The sequence below is a fragment of the Scardinius erythrophthalmus genome (assembly GCF_964197995.2).
Source record: "Scardinius erythrophthalmus genome assembly, chromosome: 6".
Lineage (NCBI taxonomy): Eukaryota > Metazoa > Chordata > Actinopteri > Cypriniformes > Leuciscidae > Scardinius > Scardinius erythrophthalmus.
The window spans coordinates 16,597,728-16,623,836 of NC_138226.1; the positions used below are offsets into that span (position 1 = coordinate 16,597,728).

The 26,109-nt window shown below is 37.9% G+C and overlaps 2 protein-coding genes across 2 annotated transcripts; one reads left to right on the forward strand and one right to left on the reverse strand.

The window, feature by feature from the left end:
• Positions 1 to 1,128: 1,128 nt before the first annotated feature.
• dcbld2 (discoidin, CUB and LCCL domain containing 2) lies at positions 1,129 to 20,750 on the forward strand. Its single transcript, XM_081367641.1, has 15 exons — positions 1,129 to 1,485; positions 4,116 to 4,340; positions 4,964 to 5,101; positions 7,749 to 7,800; positions 7,881 to 7,953; positions 13,434 to 13,567; positions 14,616 to 14,656; positions 14,867 to 15,082; positions 15,168 to 15,292; positions 15,723 to 15,870; positions 15,952 to 16,080; positions 17,220 to 17,313; positions 17,447 to 17,493; positions 17,573 to 17,686; positions 17,770 to 20,750. Exons 1-15 carry the CDS (start codon positions 1,380 to 1,382, stop codon positions 18,141 to 18,143), a joined length of 2,016 nt encoding a protein of 671 aa, XP_081223767.1. The 5' UTR covers positions 1,129 to 1,379; the 3' UTR covers positions 18,144 to 20,750.
• A 601-nt stretch (positions 20,751 to 21,351) lies between these two features.
• tmem30c (transmembrane protein 30C) lies at positions 21,352 to 25,906 on the reverse strand. The gene is made up of 7 exons (XM_081367642.1): positions 25,503 to 25,906; positions 24,622 to 24,738; positions 23,820 to 23,927; positions 23,563 to 23,653; positions 23,330 to 23,479; positions 23,040 to 23,252; positions 21,352 to 22,095 (listed from the first exon to the last, which is right to left on the reverse strand). The coding sequence occupies exons 1-7, from the start codon at positions 25,698 to 25,700 to the stop codon at positions 21,908 to 21,910; spliced, it is 1,065 nt and encodes a 354-aa protein (XP_081223768.1). The 5' UTR covers positions 25,701 to 25,906; the 3' UTR covers positions 21,352 to 21,907.
• Between the last annotated feature and the right edge of the window lie 203 nt (positions 25,907 to 26,109).

Here is a 26,109-nt window from a genome sequence, read left to right on the forward strand (position 1 = left end):
AAAAATTATGCTTTGATTCTCAGAAACTGAAAGCTTGAAATGTAGTAAAATATATGCTTTCCTCTCAGTTACACTATGATAACAACACATTTTCATTTGCAAGGGAATGTGACATTAAACCTCCAATCCACTGATCTCATAATAATTTCAGAAAAATGTCATATGTCTCTTCATTCTGTTTTTTTTTTTTTTTTTTTTGAAATTTGACATTTATAAAGCCACCAAGTGACTTAGTCTCAGAACTTCCAACAGATTCAATTATAGCTCTGCATCAAACAGAAATATAAACATGTATCATTAAAACAAAACATTTCTACATTTCCAAAAGATGGTTAAATAGCCTACCTCTTCTTTTTTTATTTCTTCTTTTTATATTTCAGAGTTGTGTCTGTTTTTATACTGAAGGTCTTTCTATATTTCACCCTTAGGTAGGACTAAATTTGCTTATATCATGTGTACAACCGTGATATTTGATGAACCAGAAAAACAAAATAGCTACTGTTTAATAGACGTGTGATCTTCATAATATGATTATTTTGTCAAAACCATACATTTTATGTCTGACTGAGATGATAAATAAGTAGATCAATGACAGTTAAAATAAAAAATATGAATTAATCCCTTGAAGTAAACAATAAATGCCAAATTGTATGTATTTTGTCCTACTCAGTGTTAATCACAATCATCATAAAAGTTATTATTATTGTGATTATTATTAGTAGTAAAACCATTACGTAGCCAAACAATAGAAATGTTAATTTATGCACAACTTTAAAAGTCTTTATATAAAAAGGTCATATCTGATTATTAATAGACATAATAATAGTAGCCTAATATAAGACTTATATTGCATAATAATAAGACTAAGAACAATTTATTAAAATACATCATTATTATCTTTAATAAAACAATTTACAAATTAAAAAATAACATATTAAGGTCATATACAATGTTTTTTTTTTTTTTTTTTTTTTAGCTTTTACAATCATCGTAACATCTCAGCTTTAATAATTTACTTTTACTTGTGTTTTTATTTCCAGAATAACTTTGACGTTTTGTTCTGAGTATATATTTCTGTCAAACAAAAACAAACCATTATCACTCCTTATCCACAACAATGTATGGAATACCACAGAATTCCCATCTAGGGGCCGCTGTGTGGTGGGAGGAGCGGAAGTTGAGGAAGTCGTGTATTAGATCGGGGGATGAAGAGCCCGTGTTTGTTCTAACCGTGCGCCGCAAGAGTTCAGGAAGCGTCAATAAAACCATCCAGATACTAAACACACACGGTCCCTCGCGCACACTTATCGGGACTGTGACACGCGCACGGCTGGATCAGGACACTTTTGCATTATGCATTCGGACTGCAGGCTGCTGGGATGGACGCGTCGGTAATGGTGGGCAGAGGGACCGGAGGGGCTGCGGTCTTCATCCTGATCGTCTTCATCGTACTCCTCGGTGCCAGAAGCTCGCGGGCGCAGAAGGGTACGTGATCTTCCGATGGGGATTAAAGTTTTTATGAGTTGGGAAACTTCTCATAAACCGCTTCACCACCTCTGGGTTTGGGACAGATTGTGGTTTCACAACAAACTCTCGGGGTGGTGTGCTGTAATGGTACATAGTGGTATCTGAAAGGTTGTAGGTTCAAACCCAGGCTCGGTTCATGAATAATCACAATTGTGTGTTCGATCAAGACAGACACTAATCCACACCAGTAACTAACCAAGACTAGCAGGACTGAACCTGTAATAAATCAAATGGGTAAACACTATAAATAACGGAGTTTGTGCTGAATAATTGCGCGTACATTCTTGCATTCTTACATTGTTGCTGTGCTACAGCTGGAGCAACAGAAGAACGTGATGACGCAACGCCTGACATGGGCCGCGCGCTGCCCTCGCTGCTTTCCCAAATATGTAGTGAGTTCATGAGCTGTCCAGTGTCAGGCTGCTGCATTTAACAGCAGTATGTGTTTTTTTAACAGATTTAATCCTTCTCATGTAATCTTAAGTTAATTTAGTAAGTTTTTGCCAATTAGTTTTACACATACAAAAACAGCACTTATGCGAAATATCATACAAATATACTCACTCACAGAAGTTGAAGACTGGATATCAGCCCTCTAGATAAAGATATTTGATTCTACATGGAGCGAGTTGCCCCCTCATGGATGCCACCATTTTGAAGTCACACGATTTGTCATGTACTTCACTGTTACTAGATTTCCTTTTCTCCAAAACTCCCAAAAAAGCCATTAAAAGGTAGAGTAGGTAATTTTCGGAGAGGCTAGCAATAGTGATCTAGCTTTGAAAGCACAAGATCCCACCCTCCCTTCAAAGCGCTCTACAAAGCCACGACACCTTCAAAACACATGATTTCATACAGCAGGGAGAAAACAAAACCGCCACGAGAGACAGCATTAAACTACCTCATGTCTCAAAGCACATAACATTACAATAATAATGTACATAAACAACTCAAAGAGCACTGACCTGTACCACCTGACTGCTGCAGATTCATTTCGGCGTTGATAGTGTTGCCATTGAAACGCATCATTTCGAGTCACGGTTCGCTCTGAGTATACGGGTTTCCATCTCTTCCATGTTACAGTAGTTATGGCTTAAACGCAGCATAAGCTCGTTGTTTTGGTTCAGGAGGACCGGCTGCTGTTTCAGTTGCGATGCTCAGTGATTGACGTCTGTCTAGCATGAAGCGCGCTGATGATGATGTGTGATGTCTGCGCGAGCAGGGTGCGCAGAGGTATGAAAATGCATACACTGAAAGGCATCAGTTGCATCTGAAATTGCATACTTCCCTACTATATAGTAGGCAAAAAACAGTATGTGACAAAAGTATGTCTGAATTCACAGCACCAATAAAAGAGAAGGCCAAAAGTACCCAGATGACCCACTTGCCATGAGGCCACGGAGGAGGATTTATGAATGGCAGTGAAGCGATGTGACTGATGCTGGTAGGACACATGATAAGGGCAACATGGCGAATGTAGTACGTCCGGATTACATTCATACTACACACATTCGTACTGTATAGAACTTACTTTTTAGCGGTCGTGAAGTAATTACATATTCAAAATAAGTGCCTACTCAAGAGAGTATGCGATTTGGACATTTTAATGTATTAGCCTATTGCATATATATTGCAACGATCGGACAAACATTTTATGGTCCTACGCCTTCCACAGACGAGATATATACACATAATTACATTTAGACCACTTAACTTAGTTATTGCTATCAGGATGTGAAGAGACTTTCAACCAGCATAACGACAAATGTTTCTGGAACAAATCGGCTGCCATGCCTTTAATATTGTTATATTGTCACAAAAGGTCAAAGTTTGTTAAATAAACTGCTGCTTAATATTTTTGTAGGAACCGTGATACATTTTTATCAGGATTCTGTGATGAATAGGACGTTATAGGACAATATCTTTTGTAACATTATAAATATATTTACTGTCACTTTGATCAATTTAATGCATCCTTGCTGAATAAAAGTACTAATGAGAAATTTTCAGTGAAACATGTGACAAATAGCCCCAGTTTCTCATAATGGCTGTTATCTGAATTAGCTGACAGTGCGTTCAGGGCATAAAACTTTGTAAATGTAAGGTTTGTGTGGGTGGAGTAAAGCTGAGGGAAACACTGAGTCTAGAGGTGTAGGTGTGTGTGTGTGTGTGTGTGTGGAGGGGGCTGTTGTTTTTGCTCCGGGGGTCTGAATATTGTCCAGCAAGGATTACGTAACAAGAGCGCAAGCTGAGTTTCATTCGGTGTGTAAACGCGTGACAGGCGGCGCAAGCAGCTGCAATGCAATGCGATCTCATCTCTCTGTCTCTCTGTTTCTCCCCTCTAGAGATTCAACAAGGAGCTCTTTTACACAATTTCCAAGCTAAACATTTCACCAAATGAAGTTTAAGTCTTAAGTGACTAAAAAAATATCTGTTCTTAATTTGGGTACTTTCTGTTTGTCAAATGGTATTCTTTGAATTGCCTTGGAATAACATTTTAAGATCACGGTGCATTATGTATATATATATAAAAGTACCTTTGAATTTGAGCTCTGCAGGGTGCTTGATCGTTTCTGGATGTTTTTCAGGGGACGGCTGTGGACACACTGTGTTGGGTGTGGGCAGTGGGAGCCTGGCGTCATTGGGGTACCCTCTGTCCTATCCCTCGCACTCCGTGTGTGAGTGGGAAATCAGCGTGACCGCTGGACTCACAGTCCTTGTGCACATTGCGGATCTTGATATCGATACAAACAACTGCCAGGTCTCTTACCTGCGACTTTATAATGGCATCGGCCCAGGACGAACAGAAATTGGTGAGAAGCACTTTTGGACTTGATGTGCATTTGTCGTTGTTGTTTTTTCCTGGTCCTCAGTCCCATTTGTACTTCCAATACAAATAGAGAGAGAAGATTAAAAAGTTATTTTTCTTTTCAAAACTTTTGTGATCCACAGGCCACTGTTCCACTTGGTAATAATAACATTTGTTGCCAACAAATTGCCAGAAACTGATGTTAAAGTCACCGTGAAATCAAAATTGACTGTTATTATTTTTTAATGGAACACTGCAATGTTTGTTAATAATGTTTTATCTGTGCACAATACATTATATATCAAAATTCATGTGCCCTTATAATCTTTAAGCTAAAATATTAACTCGCACCCACAAGATCGCATCAATTAGCAAGCAACAATGAACCAATCGATTCCCACTGGATAAAATCAAGTCATGCCCTACAGTATTTCTTGTTCAAGAAGCAGTTTCATTCTAATATACATCAGAATATGGAAGAAAATATGTATACAATTTCTTTTTCATATCAACTTTAAAAATAGGTGTAAACAGGGTCTTGGTAATGGCAACAAAAATGTCCACTAATGTACAGATTGTTGCCAAGTAAATGGAAATTGAGTATCATTCTCATTTCTCTCTCTGCAGTGAAGTTTTGTGGAGGGAAAGAACGGAGAGACCCTGTCATAGAGTCGGAGGGGCATCGGGTCACAGTTCAGTTCATGAGTGGACCACACAACAACGGCCGTGGCCTCTTCCTCTCATACACCAGCAGTCAGCACACAGGTAACCATTCTGGAACAGATTTTTTTATATATTTATTGATAGTCTTCACCTCTTTCAAAGCTTGGTGTAGATACAGACCATGTAGGCTACTAGTGGTGGAATGGTACATAAAAATGATGGTTCGGTACGTACCCCGGTTTGGTATGCTATCAGCACAGCAGGGGTGGAAACAAACCATGTTGTTGTTGTTGTGTTATTAAACTAGTTTACTGAACAAACTAGGTCTTTCTTTAAATGAATAAAAAGTCAGTCAATATTCCTGGAACTTTCAGCAACATACACTGCAGTTTATGGTGCTGTTGTAATTGGGAGAAGAGATTTGAAGTGCATACTCTTTTAGGTGCAAAATGTGTTATTTTAGAATAAGATTAGTATTATTGCCTTTCTATTTCGGCAATTGTCCATCACAGACTTAAGTGTCACATGATCCTTCAGAAATCATTCTAATATGCTGATTTGGTGCTCAGGAACCATGTCTTACTATCAATGTTGAAAAATGGTTGTGCTGCTTAATATTTTTGTGGTAACAAAATATTTTTTGTTGATCAATTTTACGTGGTTTTGCTGAAGAAAATTTCAATTTCTTTAAAAAAAAAAAAGTTTTAAAGGGTAGTGTATGTGTGCAAGTGCAAGCTTGTGATTTGTATGAATTAGTGTTGTTGAAGTAGGCTTGGATGTCTCGGGACACTAAAAAGAGCTGCTATGGAAACTTTGTGTGTGTTTGTCCATCCAGATGAGAGTGACGGACATCATGTGAAACTGATTATTTCAGGAGTATGTTTCTGACTCTCAGGGTGTTAGGGTTTTTCCTGGTTCCAGGGTGCGTCCTGAGAGCTTATGAATGACAGGCGGTTCATTTAACAGATAATTTAAAGTTATTCATGGAAATGATGTAATGGCCGTTGGTTCTTATGTCATACTGTGCAAAGATATCTCAGAAATGGAAATGCATCCAAGCAACTAGATTTTTTCCACTTTCTTACAAATGTGAACACTTTCCTGTGCGAAAGTGGATGCCATGCTGCTAGGGAGTTGTGGGTGGTTGCCAGGTGGTTGCTTACTTGCCAACTCCTGAGTTTCTGTCATATTTTTGTCCCTAGTTTTGGCTCGGGTCCCTCTTTCAGTGACTTTAGGATTTTTCATCTTTACATCAGGTGGAAATCAGATTGCTTAGAAAGTCAAGCCAAGTCAAGGTCTCGAAGTTAAATTTCTGGGATCAGTAATGGCAATTATAAGTAATAGCACACCTAGGTTAAATACGCTGAACACTGAATGAAGAAAAATAGCATCCATGTCTGTAGCATTGATGATGTCTAAGTTTAGTATTTAGAGAAGTCCAAAGTATACTTCAGCTTTAATGTGAATGCTTAGCGTATACATACAGAATACATAAGTTGTGGTCTCACGGCATGTTGAAATTTCCACAGCTATTATGAGATTCGACTCGAGATTGTAAGAAGCGTTCGCATCTTTGTGGAACGCTTGCTTGTTACATTCTGGTTGTGTCTATTGATTTCTACAATCGATTCATTTTTGATTTTGGTGTTAATAATGTTGTTAATAATTGAGTCTGAGCAATAGTTTGCAGAGTCAGTTTCTTTTTTTTTTATGGTGAAACAGTAGGCTGGGTCTATTGTGTGTTAGTACTAATTAGTCAAAAAAAAACATTCAAGGTACATATGTGAGAAAAATCTGCCTGTGTGTGTACATTACATGCTAATAATTAAAAAAATTTGTCACATGCACTATACACATACTAGTGTAGGCTATACTTAAGGCTTTAAAATATTATAGCTGTGTACGTCACACATACCTTTATGTACACGTAAAAACGAGCAAACATTTGGATTTTTTCAATTAGTGATGTGATTGAACTCTAAGCATGAGAGAAAGTAGTGCTAGTTATTTAGTAATAATGTCTAATGCTACAGGAAAGTTTCAGTTTGTGATTGTTGAAACTTCAGTGTAAGCACATTTGTGAAGGTGCTCTTTACAGCATGGCGCATCCTGAGCCTCCAAATCTCTGGAATCACAGCTGTGCACTCTTGTGTTGGATGTGTCTTAACAATAACATTTGCACTTTGACCTCTGGGGCTGTCTGAGGTCAGGGGTTCACACTGCCATGTGGGAGCTACACCTGTTTACCGCAGTGCTGAGAGACTGTGTGTGTGTGTGTGTGTGTGTGTGTGTGTGTGTGTGTGTGTGTGTGTGTGTGTGCGCAAGAGAGAGAGAGAGAGATCATATTTCCCATGAGTCAGGAAAGAGACAGATGAATCCATGCTGTGGGTATGAGTAATGGGTACAATAAAACCACAAAATACCTTGAACCTTAGATGCGCTCACACAGTCATACACAATTGTGGCAGGACATTTTGCACCACTCACTTTTTCTTAAAAAAAAAAGTAACGGATGAAAATCTAGTTGGTATTGATCTGTTCATTCAGATAGAGGCTTTTATCCACAAAAATGAAACCTAATACACCAATATGTTACACCACTTACTGAATGGCCAGTGTGCACTTAACACACACGCACAAATGGCTGCATATTTTCTTTGTGTGGAAGGATGACATTAATCAATAGTTACCATGGCAACCATCTAATGTGCTTTTTTATAAAATGCGTCTCTCTTTTTTCATCTTTCAGACCTCATCACCTGTCTGGAGAAAGGAGAGCACTTCAGTGAAGCGGAGTTCAGGTACCCACATTTATAGCTGTCTGTGTGTGTGTGCATGTTCTTGCGTATGTGTGTCTCATTTTCCCAACCTGCATTTGCAGTAAATTCTGTCCTGCTGGATGCCTGACTGATTTCGGAGAGGTTTCGGGAACCATACCACACGGATACAAAGACGTAAGTATGCCACTATTGAGTGGATTTTGGATTAAAGGGTTAGTTCAGGCAGAAATGAAAATTCTGTCATCATTGACTCACCCTCATTTTGTTCCAAACCTGTATGACTTTCTTTCGTCTGTTGAACACAAAAGATGTTTTGAGGAATGTTGGTACCCAAATAGTTGATGGTAGCCATGGACTTCTACTGTCAACTGTCTGGTTACCAACATTCTTCAAAATGTCTTCCTTTGTGCTCAACAGATGAAAGAAACTCATGAAGGTTTGGAACAACATGAGGGTGAGTAAATGATGACACATTTTTGGGGTGAACTATCCCAAAGCGCAAAGTATACTTCAGTTTCAACGTGACCATGACCATACGCATACACCCAAACGTGCAGCCTTTCAAAGTATACTCTGTTTGATAGTGTGTGCAAACACAGGTGGCCAAAACACACACACACACACACACACACACACACACACAAACTAGTCAAGTATATATGTATAGCGCTTTTCACAATACAGATTGTATCAAAGCAGCTTCACAGTATTAAATCAAAATAACACAACAAGGTTTGTTTCTAGTGGAAAAAACGTCCACGTTTGGTAAGGCTGATCAATAGTATTATTGATTGATTAAATTAAATTAAATATCCCCAACTGAGCAAGCCAAAGGCAACAGTGGCAAGGAACCGAAAAACTCCATCAAGTGACCTAATGGAGAAAAAAAAAAAAATTGGGAGAACCCAGGCTCAGTCGGGGGACTGCCTTACCAAACGTGGACGTTTTTTTTGGCGTTTATGAACTAGAGGCCGGATTTAACTGTAAGATTAAAAATATTATATGAATGCCTGGCTGAAGAGATGGAGCTAAATGTGAAAATGCTGTCCCTCCTTTGGTGGATCTGGATATCCTAGGTATGACCAAAAGCCTCGAATTTAGTGATCTTAAAGAGCGCGATGGATTATAGGGCGATAGGAGATCCGTTAAATAGACTGGAGCTAAGCCGTTTAGGGCTTTATAAGTCAGTAGCAATACCTTGTAATTAATACGGAACTTTATAGGTAACCAATGTAGTGATGATAAAATCTGTGTTATATGATCATATTTTCTTGATCTAGTAAGAACTCTAGCGGCGGCATTTTGGACTAACTGTAGCTTGTTTATTGAGGATACAGGACAACCAGCTACCAACCAACCAACAACACACTGGTATAAGGATTCATTCTTGTCCAGTGTTTTGCTATTTCTCTCCAGAAGTTAAGAGTGATAATTTAAATGACTTTCTTTGTACTCTAGAGTTGTACTGTTGAGTTGCGTGTATTATCCCCTCACTTTATTGCTAATCTTTTTTTGTTGCGGTCCTGGGTGGGTTGTAGCTCTTGTTGTTGTTCCATCTCTGTTTCTTTTCTTTTTTTTTACTACTTGTGAAAGTGGCTGGGCCAGTATTGCCAACTTGTGGACAAACTAATTTGGAGAAATAATGTGTTACGACTAAAGTATAATTCAGTTTTGACGCGAACGCTGAAAAATGTGTACATTTTTGCGAACATGCAGTCTTTAATAGCCAAACACTGCATTTGATAGTGTGCGCGAACACAGACTCTTGACTCATGCACACTTGAAAGTCTTTATCTTTGACCAGTGTCTGTGCTATTTCTCTCCAGAATGACCGATACAAATGTAGTTTTTTAAACTAGAGTTGTCTGTATCTCTTAATTCTCCTCATACAAGCGTTTGTCAACGCGGACGTCAATTGTTGTTGTGTTCTTGCTGTTGTTCCGTTCCCCCATCCCCTAATTAGTGCAAAAACGAAGGCACACATGCGAACTGAGCGTACAGGGTGCGCAGTTAGAAGAATCTGTCTGTGCACATGTAATACTAGCATACTATGCTGATGATGAAATTCACGCCACATGCACTGTAGTGTACACATACCCTAGTATACACTTAAAAACCGAAGCATACTTTGGGCTTTAGTCACTCTTTTTCATGCCGCTACATTGAATGAGGGTCGAAGCTTTTAAGCCTCAAAAATGAAGTAAAAGCACACTAAAGACATTTTAAAAGTGCTCCATTTGACTTATGCACTATATTCCAAGTCGTCTTAAGTTGTACCAGAAAACGACGGACGTTTTAAGCCGCTATTCATTGATAATCTTCTCTTCCAGTGAGCTCTCAATTTGAGAACCACTGCGACCAGATTGAGTCATTGAGTTCACTGAAAATATCTGACTCGGACAAACCAGACACCGCTCAGGGACACAAGAAGTGCGAGTGCTCTTGCCTCTTCATTATATAGTTTGTTTATCCTCTTTAACTGTGGTGATTCAGTTATTGCTCTTCAAAGTAAATTATTCTCTTTGGATCAATGTTTGAAAATGTTCCATCTGAATTCTTTACATTCTTCAGCAATGTTAATAAAAATTGTCCTTCATTCCATAAGGAATGTGTATTAATGTGGTGCAAGAGAGAAGCTATTTAGAAATTCTTTCTTCAGTGAACTGCATCTTTTTAGAAAAGGTTGGTCATTGAAAACATTGGTAGCTGCAGAAAATGGTCTTTCAGGCTCTTGAGGTTGCACAATTGCACAGCTAAGCGATTATATCATGTAATGTTTAACTATTTGCTCATACTTCAAAGCAATAGCATATTTTAAAAACTAATTTAGCGTTTCTGCCTGCTCTCTTATCAGGCTTCCATTGTAAGTGCATCGCCTATAAATGTTTTTAAAAATGAAGTCAAAATTATTGTCGCGGTCAGCAAAAGCATGCTGAAGATGCTTTCAGTTGCATTTAACAGCAGAATATTTCTAAGAGTGACCACACACTGTTTTATCTGTACATTAGGTCATTTCTGATGACCTCATCATTGCTTTAATGCTTCCTGTTTGCTTTAAACTGAATGATTTCACATGTGAATTTGTCAGTTTGAACACAATAGGCAGTTGTCTTCTGAGAGCGTGTTTTTAAGCTTGAACGTGGTTGAGTTTGAGGGAAAGACAGAGCGAGAAGCAGGCGTTCTTTTGAAGTTAAGTCATTGTAAATAATTTTGTGTGTCACTTTCAGAGCTCTCGGTCTCCTAGGGGCGTGTTGGTATGCGCGTCTGTGTGTTTGGATGTATGTGCGCGTGTTTTTGTGTGTGTATGACAGTGTGTTTCTCAGGGAGATGTTAGATCAGGTTTGGCTGAATGGTTTTCTAATGCAGACCAGCTGACAACAGTCTTGTTTCTCAGCTCAGATACACCCTCAGAATTAGTGTGGGGCCCATATGACGCCTTGCGAACGTGTGTGTGTGTGCCGAGTTTTTTGTGGTCAGAGCAGTGTTTTATTTTGCCCAGAGGAAGTGGTGTGTGTTTGCGGTGTCGTTGTGTGTGGGTGTTGAGAGTTTGCCTAGTGTGTGTGGGTGTTGAGAGTTTGTCTAGTGTTTGTGGTCTCTTATTGGTTTGGAGTCCCAACTCTGTGTGTGTGTGTGTGTATAATCAGACCTGATTTTTTTTCCCTTTTTAAACTAGCAATTTTACTATTATTCCAGTGCCGGGCAGCAAGTGGCTCTGGCCATGTACACATTGCAGATAGATGCAGTCGTCATTTCTCTTCGGAGTGCTTTAAGTCCTCCTGCTTATGAGTTTTGGAAGTCGTGATTTCACTATGATGTGCATTCGAGTGTCACCGTGAATGTAAGTGAAACATAAAACGCGCATCTGTGGATCAGATTGTTTAAAAGTGTTTATTAGGAGTGTTTTTCTTACTGACAGGCTTATAAAACTGATTTAAATGCCTCTGATTCTATTGCTTTCACATGCACTACAGACATTTCAGCCTTAACTGAAGTGTGCAGGCTTGATTATTTATTTGATTAATTGTGCATCCTTTGGACACAGACAACTTATTAAGAAAGACATGAAGCTTTTAAGCTCTAATTCAACACAATTGAGGGAAGGGTGCACATTAGGTGTGTAAATGATACTTGCATTTTGTCCTTTATGTGCTGCCACAGCAGATGGCAAATGTGGTACATTTCCTGTCTGTCACCTCATAAGCTGCTAAATGAGTTGTATTTTCTGGCAAGCTTTATTGCTATTCTTCTTCAATAGTCCCCAAAATGCATGCAGAATAACACTGTATTGTCAACATTCACAACTGAAACCTAATCTCAATACCAAGTTGCATCTGACATGATTCTTTAATGGCCACCAACATAATTTAGTTTAAGAATTCACAAATTCGTGTCGGCAACCAATTTTTTTTTTCTTAAACAACTCTACAAAGTAGATGATGAGAGCAGAAGAAAAGAAAATTGCCATCGTTTATTCATCCTAATGTCATTCCAACCCTGTTTGACTAATTTTCTTCTGTGGAAACTTTCTTCTTTTTTGAAAAAGTCTATACAAGAAAAATCAGTGGGGTCCAATCTTGTTTTAGTTTTTTTCAAACAGTTGAAACATTCTTCAAAACATCTTATTTATCTTATTTTGTGTTCCACATGCAGAGCAACATGAGGGTGAGTAAATGATGACTCAATTTTAAGGTTTGGGTTGACTATCCCTTTAATTAACAAAAACTAATTGGTACATTTGTCAGCTGTAGTTTACTAAGAATTACAGAATAATAATAATATGTCTCTGGTCGCTATGGTTAGTTTGTTGAAAAACACCTTACATGTTTCTATGGTTTTCACAATATCTGCAGTAACCCTGAGTTTAAGTTATATGAGCGACTCATTTATTCTGTACACAGCACACACTGAAAGATAATTTAATGAGTTTCTTTCCCGTAAATACACTACCAATCAAAAGTTTGGGGTTGGTAAGTGTAAAATATGTTTGAAAGAAATCTCTTATGCTCACCAAAGGCTTCATTTATTTGATCAAAGAGTAAAAACAGTAATGTGAAATATTATTACAATTTAAAGTAAAGTTTTTCCTGTGATGGAAAAACTGAATTTTCATTATCCAGAAATCATTCTAATATGCAAATTTTGCTGCCCAATAAGAAACATTATTATTGTCCACAGTTGTGCTGCTTAATATCTTTGTGGAAACTGCAATACATTTTTTTCCAGAATTCTTTGATGAATGGAAACGTCAAAAATACAGTATTTATTTGAAATGGGAAATCTTATGTAACATTATAAATGTCTTTACTGTCACTTTTGATCAATTTAATGCATCCTTGCTGAATAAAAGCATTCATTTCTTTAAAAAAAAAATCATACTGACCCCAAACTTTTGAGCAGCATTGTATACGCATTTGTCATTCCCAAAACTTTACAATGTGTTTGTGGCCTTTGAGAACTCTGTGTGTAACTCACTCTAAACTCTGCAAGAAGTTCCTCTTATGATTCATCCATCATTCTTTATCATAGTGGCATAAATGATACCACTGCAATTCTGCTTCAAGGATGTGACCTCATCATGCCAAGTCACAGCTTGTGGGTTTTAGGTGAGTGAATCAGTGTCAGCTGTCTTAATGTTTCACCGTCTCTTTCTGCAGTCTTCTCCACTCTGTCTGGCCGGTATTCATGCGGGTGTGGTCTCCAACACTCTGGGGGGGCAAATCAGTGTGGTCAGCAGCAAAGGCATCCCACACTACGAAAGCTCACTGGCTAACAATGTGACATCTGTGCCGTGAGTAGCCCATTTGCATTCTTGCTTGCTTTCTTCATGGGAAAATCTATTTAATTTGATTACTGGGCTTGCAAGGCATTGCAGTTTTGAAATGTCTCTAAACTTTTTTTCTTATTCGTTCTGCAAATTCATTCTGTTGAACTGCTTAATGCAGGGGTTCTGCATTAGGAAACATTATTATGAAAATATTATGTTTTTTATATATATATATATATATATATATATATATATATATATATATATATATATATATATATATATATATATATATATATATATATATATATATATACATATATATACATATACATACATACATACATACATACATACATACATACAAACATACATACATACATACATAATCTATTATGTTGTGTGTTTTTTTACAATTATGGAATTAGTCAAGTTTTCTAACTAGTAAAAATCATCGGTCTTTCTTGAACTTGTACTTTCAAGTTGGAAAGCATTTTATGATTTTACAAGATTTTATGAAAGCTATAGTCATATATTGCACTCTTATTTTGCAAGAGCGTATTGAGGTGAATTAATGATTAAGTACTGTCATAAACATCAAAGCAGCACTTGGATCCATTTTGGCTTTATGAATCGTTTGTTGCCATAGAAACAAATACTTTGAGTCAGAGGACCCAAACTGCTCTAAATTGTCATCCTGGTAATTATGGTAATTCCGACATGACGTGAACACAGCATAAGTGACAGCTTAACATTTGCATACTGGATGCATTTATTTGCAACCTTCTATAGCCGTCTACACTGCAAAAATCGTGTTTATTCTCACGTACAAATCTAGTACAAATCATGCTGTGTGCAAAACATCTCTGATGCAGCATTTCATTTAAACCGAATCGAAGCCCACAACCTAGACTTACTAAAGCATTTTGCTGCCTTGCAAGCACTGGTATTTCCTTCTGGAAATTCAAACCTAGTTTGATTCCTTTCTTTGATTGAGTTTTTTCCCATTTGTGTAATAAATTGATTGATTGGTAGACAGAATGATAGCTCTGTGTCTTTCTCCCTCTTACAGTGGAAATCTCTCCCCCAGCCTTTTTACTTTCAAGACTAGCGGTGAGTGAATCAGTAATGTATAAAACTTTTTGTCTTCTCTATTTTTTGAATGTGCAGTACTCTCCAGAAACCAAAATAGATAAAAAAAAAAAAGTTTATATAACTTGATTTAATAAAGAAGTTTGTTCTTTATTCCTGTCACTTCTATAGAAATGACCTACACCTTGATGATCTAATAATAGAAACTTTCATTTTCTCTCTCTCTGTAAGGTTGCTATGGCACTTTGGGTTTGGAGTCGGGGGTGGTCAGCGACTCTCAGATCACAGCCTCGTCGGAGTGGGAATGGGGCGGTCACGGAAAGGAGCCCACCGTCTGGGGCCCCACAGGGGTCCGCCTCAAAACACCGGGTCGCCCGTGGGCAGCAGCCAACAGCGACACAAAAGAATGGATTCAAGTGGACCTGAAGAAAGAGAAAAAAATAACAGGTAGAGTTTGTGTGTGAGAGAAAAGATCAGTGTTTTCATCTACTGTATGTCTTGATTGATCATTCAGTCCGAATGTACTTCTCAGGTATTATGACCACTGGCTCCACCCTCCCAGAATATCAGTTTTACATTTCGTCCTATGAGGTGTTATTTAGCCATGATGGACGGCAATGGAAACCCTATCAAGAAGTGGAATCAGATAAAAACAAGGTATGGAGGATTTCCTATTGTAATACACCTAAAAAATACAAATATCGGGTAAAACGAAAAAAAGATACTTTTTCTTTTAAGTATCAAATTAGCTAGGTGTATTATCAACACTTGACTTGTCCCATCTACCACCTTGATTTTATATATGTATATAGGCATGTATATATATGTGTGTGTGTGTATTGTCGTATTCTAACTGCTGCAGAATGACATCACTGTTTGTATATTTCCAGGAAAAAGGGTTTTACATTCCTGTGGTTTAAGGACCCTGAAATTAAAGTGCACTCTGTGGTCATTAATTATGAATGTCCATCGACTGTCAGAGAGCTTAACGAGAAGCGCATTGATTTGGCGTAAATAAGATGGACCTTGGTCTGAGGCCAAATGTTCTTTGTTGCCAAGACAATGTGTCCTTGTGTCTCTGTAACAGATTTTCCAAGGCAACACCAACTATTTCCAGGAAGTACGGAATAACTTTATTCCTCCAATTGAAGCACGGTTTATCAGAATATGTCCCTTCCAGTGGCACCAGAGGATTGCTCTTAAAATGGAGCTGCTGGGCTGCCAGCCGCATGCAGGTGAGACTAATCTGAGAAATCTGTTTCCGATTTGGCCAAGTAGCTATGCTAAACATGATTGGATCTCTTTCTGTTGGTCAGCGAGGCCAAGAATCTTCCATCCAGTCCCTCCTCCCCCTCGCAGAAAAAGCACAGTGCCCCCCCTGCAGGAGAGGACGACACACACGCCCAACATCCGAAACACCACCATGCCTCCGCACTCTCATGATGGTAAAAGCATTGTTTATTAAGTTAATTAACATATGTGCTAGTGAGCTGTCTCGCCGTATATTTAGGCAATGTCATCTACTTTCTAAGGGGTCATTTGTTTAAAAATGCAAGATGCAGGGCTGTGAGATGAAAAAAGGTCATGTTTTTGAAAAGTTTGAACTACTTTGAACTTGAGCACCAGGTTTTTAGAACGGTGTTAAACATGTCCATCTAGCGCATGTTTACATAGAAAAAACAATGGAAAAGCAGCACAGTGAATGCAAAACGTGTTCTTTTTGAACGGCCTCTCAGGCAGCATTCTTAGTAAAATGGAACATCATAAATGATCGATTTAAGATGTTTTATATAGACCACAAACTCGCTTTTCACACAAAAAGTGCTTTTCATATGAAGTGCACTGATTTAGGTTTTACAGTTGATTCCAGCAGTCTCATTTTAGTATGTTGCCAAGTTAAAACTCAAAGTAAACAACAAAAAGTAAAAAAATTGGGTGAAATTGTCCCTTTTTAATTAGTTGAATCAATCTATCGATACTGTTTAGTACTGAATACAATATTTATAATCAATCCTTAAATCGATGTGTCATCTTGCATGAAAATTTCTGAATTGTTTTCTGGGATTGCCTTATCCACAAAGGGCACAAGCAGTGCTATCTAGATATTGGATAGTGATGCGCAATATATCGGCACTGATATTATTATTTTTTCCATTTAATTTTTAAGTATCATTTGATATTTAATTGTGCATGCTAATTTTCCAATTTAACATTTAGATTACCTTTGCCATTAACTTAGTCACATAATATTTTATACATTAATAATTTGATAACACTGTTAAATTTAATCTTTAACAAATCTCCGTTTGTATCCAATTTGTATGAATATACTGTTTTTTTTATACTGTATATTATAATGTTATGATGCCAAAATTCACACATTTTTCATTTTTATTTTAGACACAATTTTATACATTTGAATATTTAATATTGGTTATCAGATGTAACATTTAACTGGAATAGCCTTTATGTCAGGAGCATGCTTATGATGCCTAAAAATATTGTCTAGGTAGGCTGATCACTAGGGTTTTGAACCGTTCTAATGGTAGATTAATGTTATTAATGTGCTGTGTAAATGTTGCAGAGGTGGCATTGGTGGCAGTGTTGGTCCCTGTATTAGTGCTGGTTCTGACAACCCCGGTGTTAGTGATGGTGTGCTCGTGGCTGTGGAAGAACAGGTCAGTAAAAAAAAAACTAAACGTTTAGGTATCTCAAATGATTTGGTATCTGAATAGTAAAAAAAAAATCACCAGCCAAAATATTTCAGCCTCCTTTTAAAACCTTGTTGTTCATAAAAATTCAAACCTACAGAAAAAGCCCAGAAGTGACTTATGAACTTCCGCACTGGGAACGCACAGGTGCGTCTGTTCTCACTTGTTTCCTCTTATGCATTTTCCCCTACATGAATTATTAAACGTGTGTAAATGTGTATTTTAGTGTGGTGGAAGAGTATGAAACAGCTGTTGCCCTCTAAGCTGGATGGAGACGACTGTGTTCGTTACAGTTCCACAGCCCGAGTGGACCACCAGAGACCCCGAGTGGAGCCTGCAGGTACACATACAAACAAACTTGTAGATTTATGTTCCCCAACAAACCCTTTAACAATCTATTTTCTGCCTTTCCCATCTGCTTAGAATACGCCCAACCACTTGTCACCGGTACCATGGCCTCTCTCGGACAAAGGTCAACGTTTAAACCTGAAGAGGGCGATGCCCCCGAGTATGATGCACCAATTCCCCCGGAACATTACCATGATTACGCTGAGCCCCTTCCTGCTTCTGGCACTGAATACGCTACGCCAATCATGATCGACAGGGCAAACCACCTATCAGGAGGCACTCTACCATTCAGGGGCCGTGGTTTAGTGGCTCGGACAGACAGCAGCCAATCAGCAAGCTCAGCCTATGACACGCCCAAGAGCACATCTGATCAAGCCACACCCACAGAAGGACAGTTGTACCAAGTACCACAGAATACCCACAATGCACCGTGTCAGAAAATAGACTGAACAATCACAGAAGATTGGACCCTTTTGGAAACCCTCGGCTGAACACTACCTTTCCTAGAAATCTGCAGATCAGAATGTGCGCAAACGTTCCGCTCCTAGCCATCTCAAATTGTGCGCCGCGCAAGTCCTATCACTGAAATAACACAAAGGAATGTCAGGAGAGAGAGAACAGCAGAGATCTCGTTACACTACTGTGTTTGGTGGGTGTTTTGTGTGTTCATGCGTCTAAATGTGTGTGTACGAGTGCATATATGTGACTATGCTCTGCTATCAAACTGTGAGTCTTTAGATATCTGTGCATTTTTCTGAGAGCGGAGATGTATTCATCTCGATCGCTCATTGTCAGGCACATTTTCTCCCCCTTAGGCAAAGATATTTTCATCAAAACCGCCCTTGTGCAGAATAACAAATGATCAAATTTCAAATGAATCGACAAACACTCTCATAACACTGTGATTCACTGTCATTTTGCACTGTTGGATTGTATTCTGCTGTTACATAGGTGCCTTCTTTGTGACATAGCAACACATACTGGTTTCTCTACTTCTGTTCCATAACCTAGTGAGTTAACTTGCTTTGTACTGCCTTAATAGTGCAGTGTACCAACTTATAGGGAGTACATTTGACATTGATTCTCCTAGCTAGCAATACGATATTTACTGATACCTCATAACATGCTGCAATACATTTACAATTTTATTAGATAAAGGGGCCTGTGATCAATATTGATATTTTATGCCTATTTTAGTTCATAGTTCAGTTACATTTTTTTTATTAACTTACAAATGCAACCAAAATATAATTATTTAACTCTCAAAAATGTGCAAATCCTACATCCCAATTGGGACATCCACAACAAAAAATACTTATTTTTTAATAATACAGAAAAATAAATAATGAAAATCATCATTTGCTTATGCAAAGAGATGAGCAATGACAACAGTCAAGAAAGTCTTTCAGCTTTCTGTGCTCCCAAAATGTGCAAATCCACATTAGGACAAACAAAATTAGGTACTGAAAAAAATATATACTTTTTAGCTTTTAGCCACAGATGTTTTTTTTTTTAGCTTCAGACTTTAATTGCATCCAGTCAGAGGATATCAAACTGGAGGATATTTTGAGCTGATTTTTGTTTTTATTTGTCATGCAATTCCTAGCAACGAGGCAACTGTTTCTGGTTTCTGAGTTTGTGTTCAGAATGACTCCAAGTCAATAAGTATATGATGCCTAAAATTGTACTTGTTCAGATTTGAAAAGCGTGTAGTGTATTCCAGCCTTTAGATGTCATGCTTTAGATAGGCAGCAACTCGCCTGCTCACAATTTATAGTTTGATGTTAGCCTGTTGCTAAGCTAACACCTCAGCACTCTAAGCAGCACAAAAATACATTGTACACACAAATATTGATAACAATACTCTTATATTTTACTTATATTTAACTAGGTTTTTATTAATACATTTCAGTATTTAAAGACGTATGTGATTATTTAAAATCATCAGAACATTTGTCTCCACTCATCCGCCATCTTGGATTAATTTTTTCATTGATGTCACTGCAGTAAAGCCTGCCATTTGGAGCATGACTGTGATGCCTTGATTGGCAGCTCACAAGGTTTTGGAACAGATTTTTGTTGATTTTGCATCATTTAGTTAAGTCTGAATTAATTAAAGAAGAACCGACTGACAAACATTTATTCAGCACAGGAAATAGCAATGCCTTTGTTTAAAAAAAAAAATAATAATAATTGGTACAGCAATGGTGCTGGTGCTGCATTTTCAAATTCCATGGAAAAGTCCTCTGTGCATGACTGCACATACACATTTATGCAGATATATCTTTAGTCATGCTCGTGAAAACCTGTACCATGCAAAGATCCATTTTTTCCTGCTGATGTGTCTTGTTTTAATATTCCCAAACCACTAACAGGTCAAGTTTAAGCTACCAAGCATGCACTGCTTCCACGGTTACACTGTCCTAGTGGATCCTTTACGAAAGGTGAACCTTTAGTGGTCAAAGGTTAAAGAGCAAGATACAGGATGCCGACATTCTTGCCTATAATAGGATTCTTTCTGTGCCAAGTTGTCTTTATATCTTTTTGTTTTTTTTGTGGTTGACTTGAAGACCAAACAACTTGATGGATAATCAGTCCAAACATATTATCCATTTGATTTTAATGTTATCAGACCAAACGTTGCCTCACGCTATGGATTTTGGATACCAGGATGTTGCATGTTCAAACTCAGATTTGTACACTGTTACGTTTGTCATTTACTACAATATCTGACAAGTCATATTTCGGTACTTGCGTTAGTTTACTGGCTTAAAGCAATGAAATGTCTACAGTGGTGGCACTATGGACATGTATGTGTGTTTCAATGTATTTGTGAGTTTAAAAGTATACCAGATTCAGTCGTGTTTGTGCATGTCTGCTTATAGTTTTTGAAATCTTATCAGAGTTGTATGTAATGTGTTTCTGTGCACTGTATCCACAAGCCTGTGTGTGTTCATGTTTGTCTGCCGTTCACTGTACATCTGTCTCTAAATGATTGGTACTGTAGATTGATTGTATAGAAAAACAATTTAAAAATTGTAAATTTAAGTTTTATTAAAAAATAAAATGTAATTACAAGAAATACATTTTTTTAGACTGCTGAATTGAGGAATAGTTCACTGACCTTTAATTTATGCAGCAGTGCTATTTCTCATATTTATTTATTTGCTATTAATATAACACAATTTAATAATGTGACCTGAGCAGTTGAAATCCCAAAGCACAATATCAAATATTTTGAGCTTCAAAATATTAATGGGTAGATGACAATATAAGAGTCTCCCCAAAGACAATAAGATAAATATTTCGATTTAACATGTATGTATGTGTATACAGAGCTCATGTGATACAAATTTCCCCAAATATTAGCGTCTGACTGAATGACGAATGCGTTATGCCCAACGTTTCATGCTGACAAAAAAGTCACTTTGTAAACTAATTGGAGTGCTGAAAGCGCATAAATACATACGCCAAATGTGTAAACTGATGCATTCTTCTTCAAAAAGAACACAAATTGTATGCTGTATAACAAGTAAATGTAGTGTTGAGCAAACACAGGTGGTGGTTTGTTATCGCGTGTTCACATATCAGGATTTCGTATAATGTCACAGACGCCCCCTGCTGGTAGTTTACTGATATACTGCGTACTAATGGAGTACGTACTGTATCCTTTTTTTAATAGCATGTTAAACATTATGCAATTCTTTCTGGTTAATTAAACACACTGGAAATGGCAGATCAAGTCAAACGTCCCCTTTGTAAACTGCACTTTTGCATACGTACTTTTACAAGTATGTACTGTAGAAAGTAAATTTGCATACTTTGCACAATATAGTCATTACAGAAAGCATAGAGAAGTTAATAGTATGCTATTTCAAACTTAGATTATGTCAGATGTGAAGAGACCTCAGTGCAATGATTTTAGACATCTGAAAATTATAATTATCACAGATAAAAAAATTAGCACAGATCACGCACTTAATCTCTATTTTTAATCCCAGATTTTCAATGTGTGTTTTTGAATGCCACTGTATATAAAACTATTAATATTATTATGGAACCATACAAAATGAGTTTTGGCCAAAAAATGGTTTTCTCATAATTAGATAGGATGATATGTACAATGAATATGTACAATTAAATTGCTTCCAATATGCCTATAATGGCAATGTTTGTCATTCTTTTCTGATGTATATTTCCTTCTTCCTTTGGCTTATTCCTCCATGTTCTTGCCCTTTTTGCCCACTTTCACAAACACCATTGTGAGTCCAATAGCTGCCACCAAGATTAGTCCACCGGTCACCAGGTATGCTATGGGCAGGAAGTAATTCTGCCCACCAAACCAGGTCACCATGGAGATCACCAGCTCCTTCTGACCTTGAAAGGGCTCAACAGGAAAATCTGAAGGTATTAGTCAAGGCTAAATCTAAGATAGAAATGAAATGGATATATATAGGCCCGGTTTCACAGACAGGGCTTAGATTAAGCCAGGATTAGGCCTTAGTTCAAATAGGACATTTTTTTATAAACGTGCCTTAGAAGAAGAAAAACATGGTGTGCATCTTGAGTCAAAACAATGGCACTGACCTATTTTAAGATATGTCAGATATGCAAGTTGCTTTTAGTTCAGCTCAAACATGCATTTTAGTCTGGGACTATCTTAAACCTTGTCTGCCAAACCAGGGGATAGTGTCTTAAAGGGATAGTTGGCCCAGAAATGTCAATTCTGTCATGATTTACTCATCCTTATGTCGTTCCAAGCCTATATGACTTTCTTTCTTCTGTGGAACATCAAGAAGTTATTTTTTTAGAAATGTAAGAGCTATACATAAAATATGTTGTGCTCCGCAGAAGAAAGTAAAGGGATATTTCACCCAAAAATGAAACTTTTGTCATCATTTACTCACCCTCATGTTGTTCCAAACCTCATAGAGTTTCTTGTTGAACACAAAAGAAGATATTTGTTTTATATTATTATCTATTTGTTAGATACTACCAACATTCTTTATAATATCTTCTTTTGTGTTCAACAGAAGAAAGACACCCATTCAAGATTGGAACATCATGAGGGTAAGTAAGTAATGACAAATTTTTCATTTTTGTGTGAACTATCCCTTAAGTCATAGAGGTTTGGAACGACATGAGAGTGAGTAAATGATGACAGAATTTTCATTTTTGGGTGAACTATCCCTTGAAATGAACTAAGAAAAGCAGACTTCCCATTGTGACCATCCAATTTTGTCAGTGGTGTAATAAGTTAACCAAACCAAAAGCCTGGCTGTCAGTGCTGCCGAACCCTTTCCTTCCATTTCCAACCAATTCTGTCCTCCATGAGCAAAGGATACTGTAAATTATAGAGACGCTGTAGTTGCCACTGGGCAGGCCTTGATTGAAAGGCCCTTGAGCACGATTGAGAACCCCATAAAGCTTTTTGAAATTAGGGAAGGCCGCCTCTCTCATCCAAACAATCAGGTCGTCATTTATGAAGCCATTGTTGTTGGAGTCTGTGTCATCCAGCTCATAAACCGGACGCTGCCAGTATAAGGGCCGAATCGTGCCTGAGAACAAACAGAGAGACAACAATGAGAAAAACAGACACATGCTCGTAACACATGCAGCATATGGTGGTGTGTACCTTCAAAGGCTTGTCGGAGTGTGAATGTGTTGTTGGTCGGAGGGTTACGGAACTTGACATTTTTGTCCGTGTACCAAGCGATGCCCTTCCTGTAGAGTGGGACTTGTACTACTGGCTCATTCGTTGGATAATAAATCACTGTTAATGAGTCTAAAATAAAAATAAAATGGTATAAACAAATCACAAGCAGCAAGCAAAATGGCTTATTAACATTATACTAACATGTGTCTCACCGTTGAACATGCTGTTGGCCACAGCACCACATGGGGCAATGGGTACACTGTTTGCATCGTATTCGAACGGAGCGCAGTACGAACTCGGTGCCTACGTGAGCAATAACATCTTGGATGTGATAACAGCGCTACTAATATGAAGCATAGTGAGAGATCAAATAAAGACAGACGTTATTTTAATCAGTGAGTGGGAGGGATGAGGAAAGAGCGTGAAAAAGGAGTGCAAACAGAAGGGGAGAGAAAGAGACGTCCAGCACCTTCAGGTTGTTCTTCCTCCCCACCATCTGTGCATCATCGCGGGAGTCCATGTACCTCCGCAGGTTCTGATGAAAGTTCCTCAGACCGTAGTAAAAGAATACATCGCCCTGAGGGAGACAGCATGCTATCAGACAAAGTACTACATCATGTTGAAAGGAAACACGCTGATGACAAATTATGAGGCTCATATGGTATCTCATTTAAATTAGGAATCAGACATTTGTAATATGAATTTAATTTAGTATGTCTTCTCTCTCTTTTTTTAAAGTACGGTTTGAATACTCTAAAATCTGAAGCACAGAAACTTTACCACAGAAAATAATTTGAAAAGTTAGACAATTAATTACGTTATTTGAGTTTATGTAAATCATCGTTTTACCAGTGGGACTTTTCTAGGCAGAAAATGCTCTAATTCTGCTGGAAACCAAAGTTAGGTTTACTGGTTTTAAATAGTCATGCCAGGAGTTCAAAAATGGTATATTAATTATAAAATTGGATTTAACTTTGTGCAGACAAGGCTAGTGAGTGATACACTAGTATTATGTATGCATAAAACTAATTTTGTATTTTGCACACGATTTTCCTTTTCAAAACATCATTGTTGAAAACAGTTGTGCTGCTTAATATTTTTTTCAAAGCCATAATGCATGTTTTTTCAGGTTTCTTTGATGAATAGAAAGTTCAGAAGAACATTTTCACTTTTGATCAGTTAAATTTTTCCTTGCTGTATAAAAGCATTACTCTCCTTAAAGAAATCTTTAAAACTTTTGAACGGTCAAATCACTTATTGAACTGACCCACCAAAAAGTTTTGGGGAATGTAGAATTGGACTGAGCATGTGCAGGGCGTTCCGGTGTTGTTGGCGTGCTTCCGCATCTCGAAGCATCGTTCACACGTTCCAGCATTAGTGTAATCCACCTATGCAGCAGAAAGAACAACATACGACATGAGTGTAAAATGTGACTGTGGTTGGAGTTATGGCAGCACATACTCCAAAATGTTGTGATGTGGTGCTCGTGTGGTTTGAATCCCATTCACCCCTTTTCTTTCCATCATTTATCAATGTGACCATACTGAGAAAGTTTCTTTATAGAGGTATCATAATGTAGCAAACCAGATTTTTATGCTTAATAAAAACAGAGTGATGCCCATGCAAATGCTGCTGTCATTTTGCTATATGGTTGCTAAGATGTTCAGGGTGGTTGTTTACTGGCCCAATTCAAAATAGCGCACCCCCAAGGCTATGATATTCTGGTCTATAGATATGGCTCCCTTAGCAAGCAATGCTAATAACAAACAAGACAACAATCATGGTCATATGTAGTTAGTCAGCTACTTTAATTAAACAACTAAATTGAATGGTTTAATAAGTGCTAATGTAATGACTGTGAATAAAAAAAGTCTAACAATTTGTCTTTTGACCACCAACCTTGAGGAAAAGTTTAATAATAGTGAAACGAAACCAATATTTTGAATTGATCAAATGACAAATGTTAGGTCTACATTATGAGTAAAAATAGCAAAAGGACTTGACTAATACATGAAGTTACACTATAAGAGCACAGTAAATTCATTTGTGGGTTGTGTGGATCTTGTTTCCAGAGGAACACATCCTTCTGGTCTGTTTCCCCACTTCCTGCTGTCTTGCACATTGGCACTTGATAAAAAAAAACCCATCTAACCTTCAGTTCGTGTGTTTTCTGAACAGTGATGAGGAGCCAGACGCCCAGAAACAAGCACACGAGAGAGAGGATGTAGAAAGTTGGCAGCACGGTCTGTGCCGTGAGAGATGGAGACCAGGCGGGTAACCTCTGCTGTTTAAATGCGGAGTTATCCGGACGCCTCGAGAATGGCCCTGTGTCTGCCTGCTTCTTTCCCATCTCAGATTCTCTGCAACTTCACCAAAATAGTAATAATAACACAAATTCAAATAAGAAAGCGTTTCATTTAACTGCCACCGAAGGAAGTTTTCCCAGTTCCCAGTATGACTGAACCTTTGAACCTTATGTGACTGTTACTTATTAACTACAACCACCCCACCTTATACACACAGAGCAGTTCTCCCTGTCTTTAGCTCTGACTGTGAACCTCCCCAGTGCTCCACACATTCTTTTCTATCAGAACTGAGTCTCTCCTCATTCCTGGACTCTGCCGTAATGTGTGGGAGCCGCATTTGAATAAATGTGTGCGCTTGGTGCCTGAGCATGTGTGTTGTAACAGGATATTGCATTAAGCAAAATATTCAGAATAAAGTATAAACAGTCTAAAATGGGAGGGGCTCCTGATGCA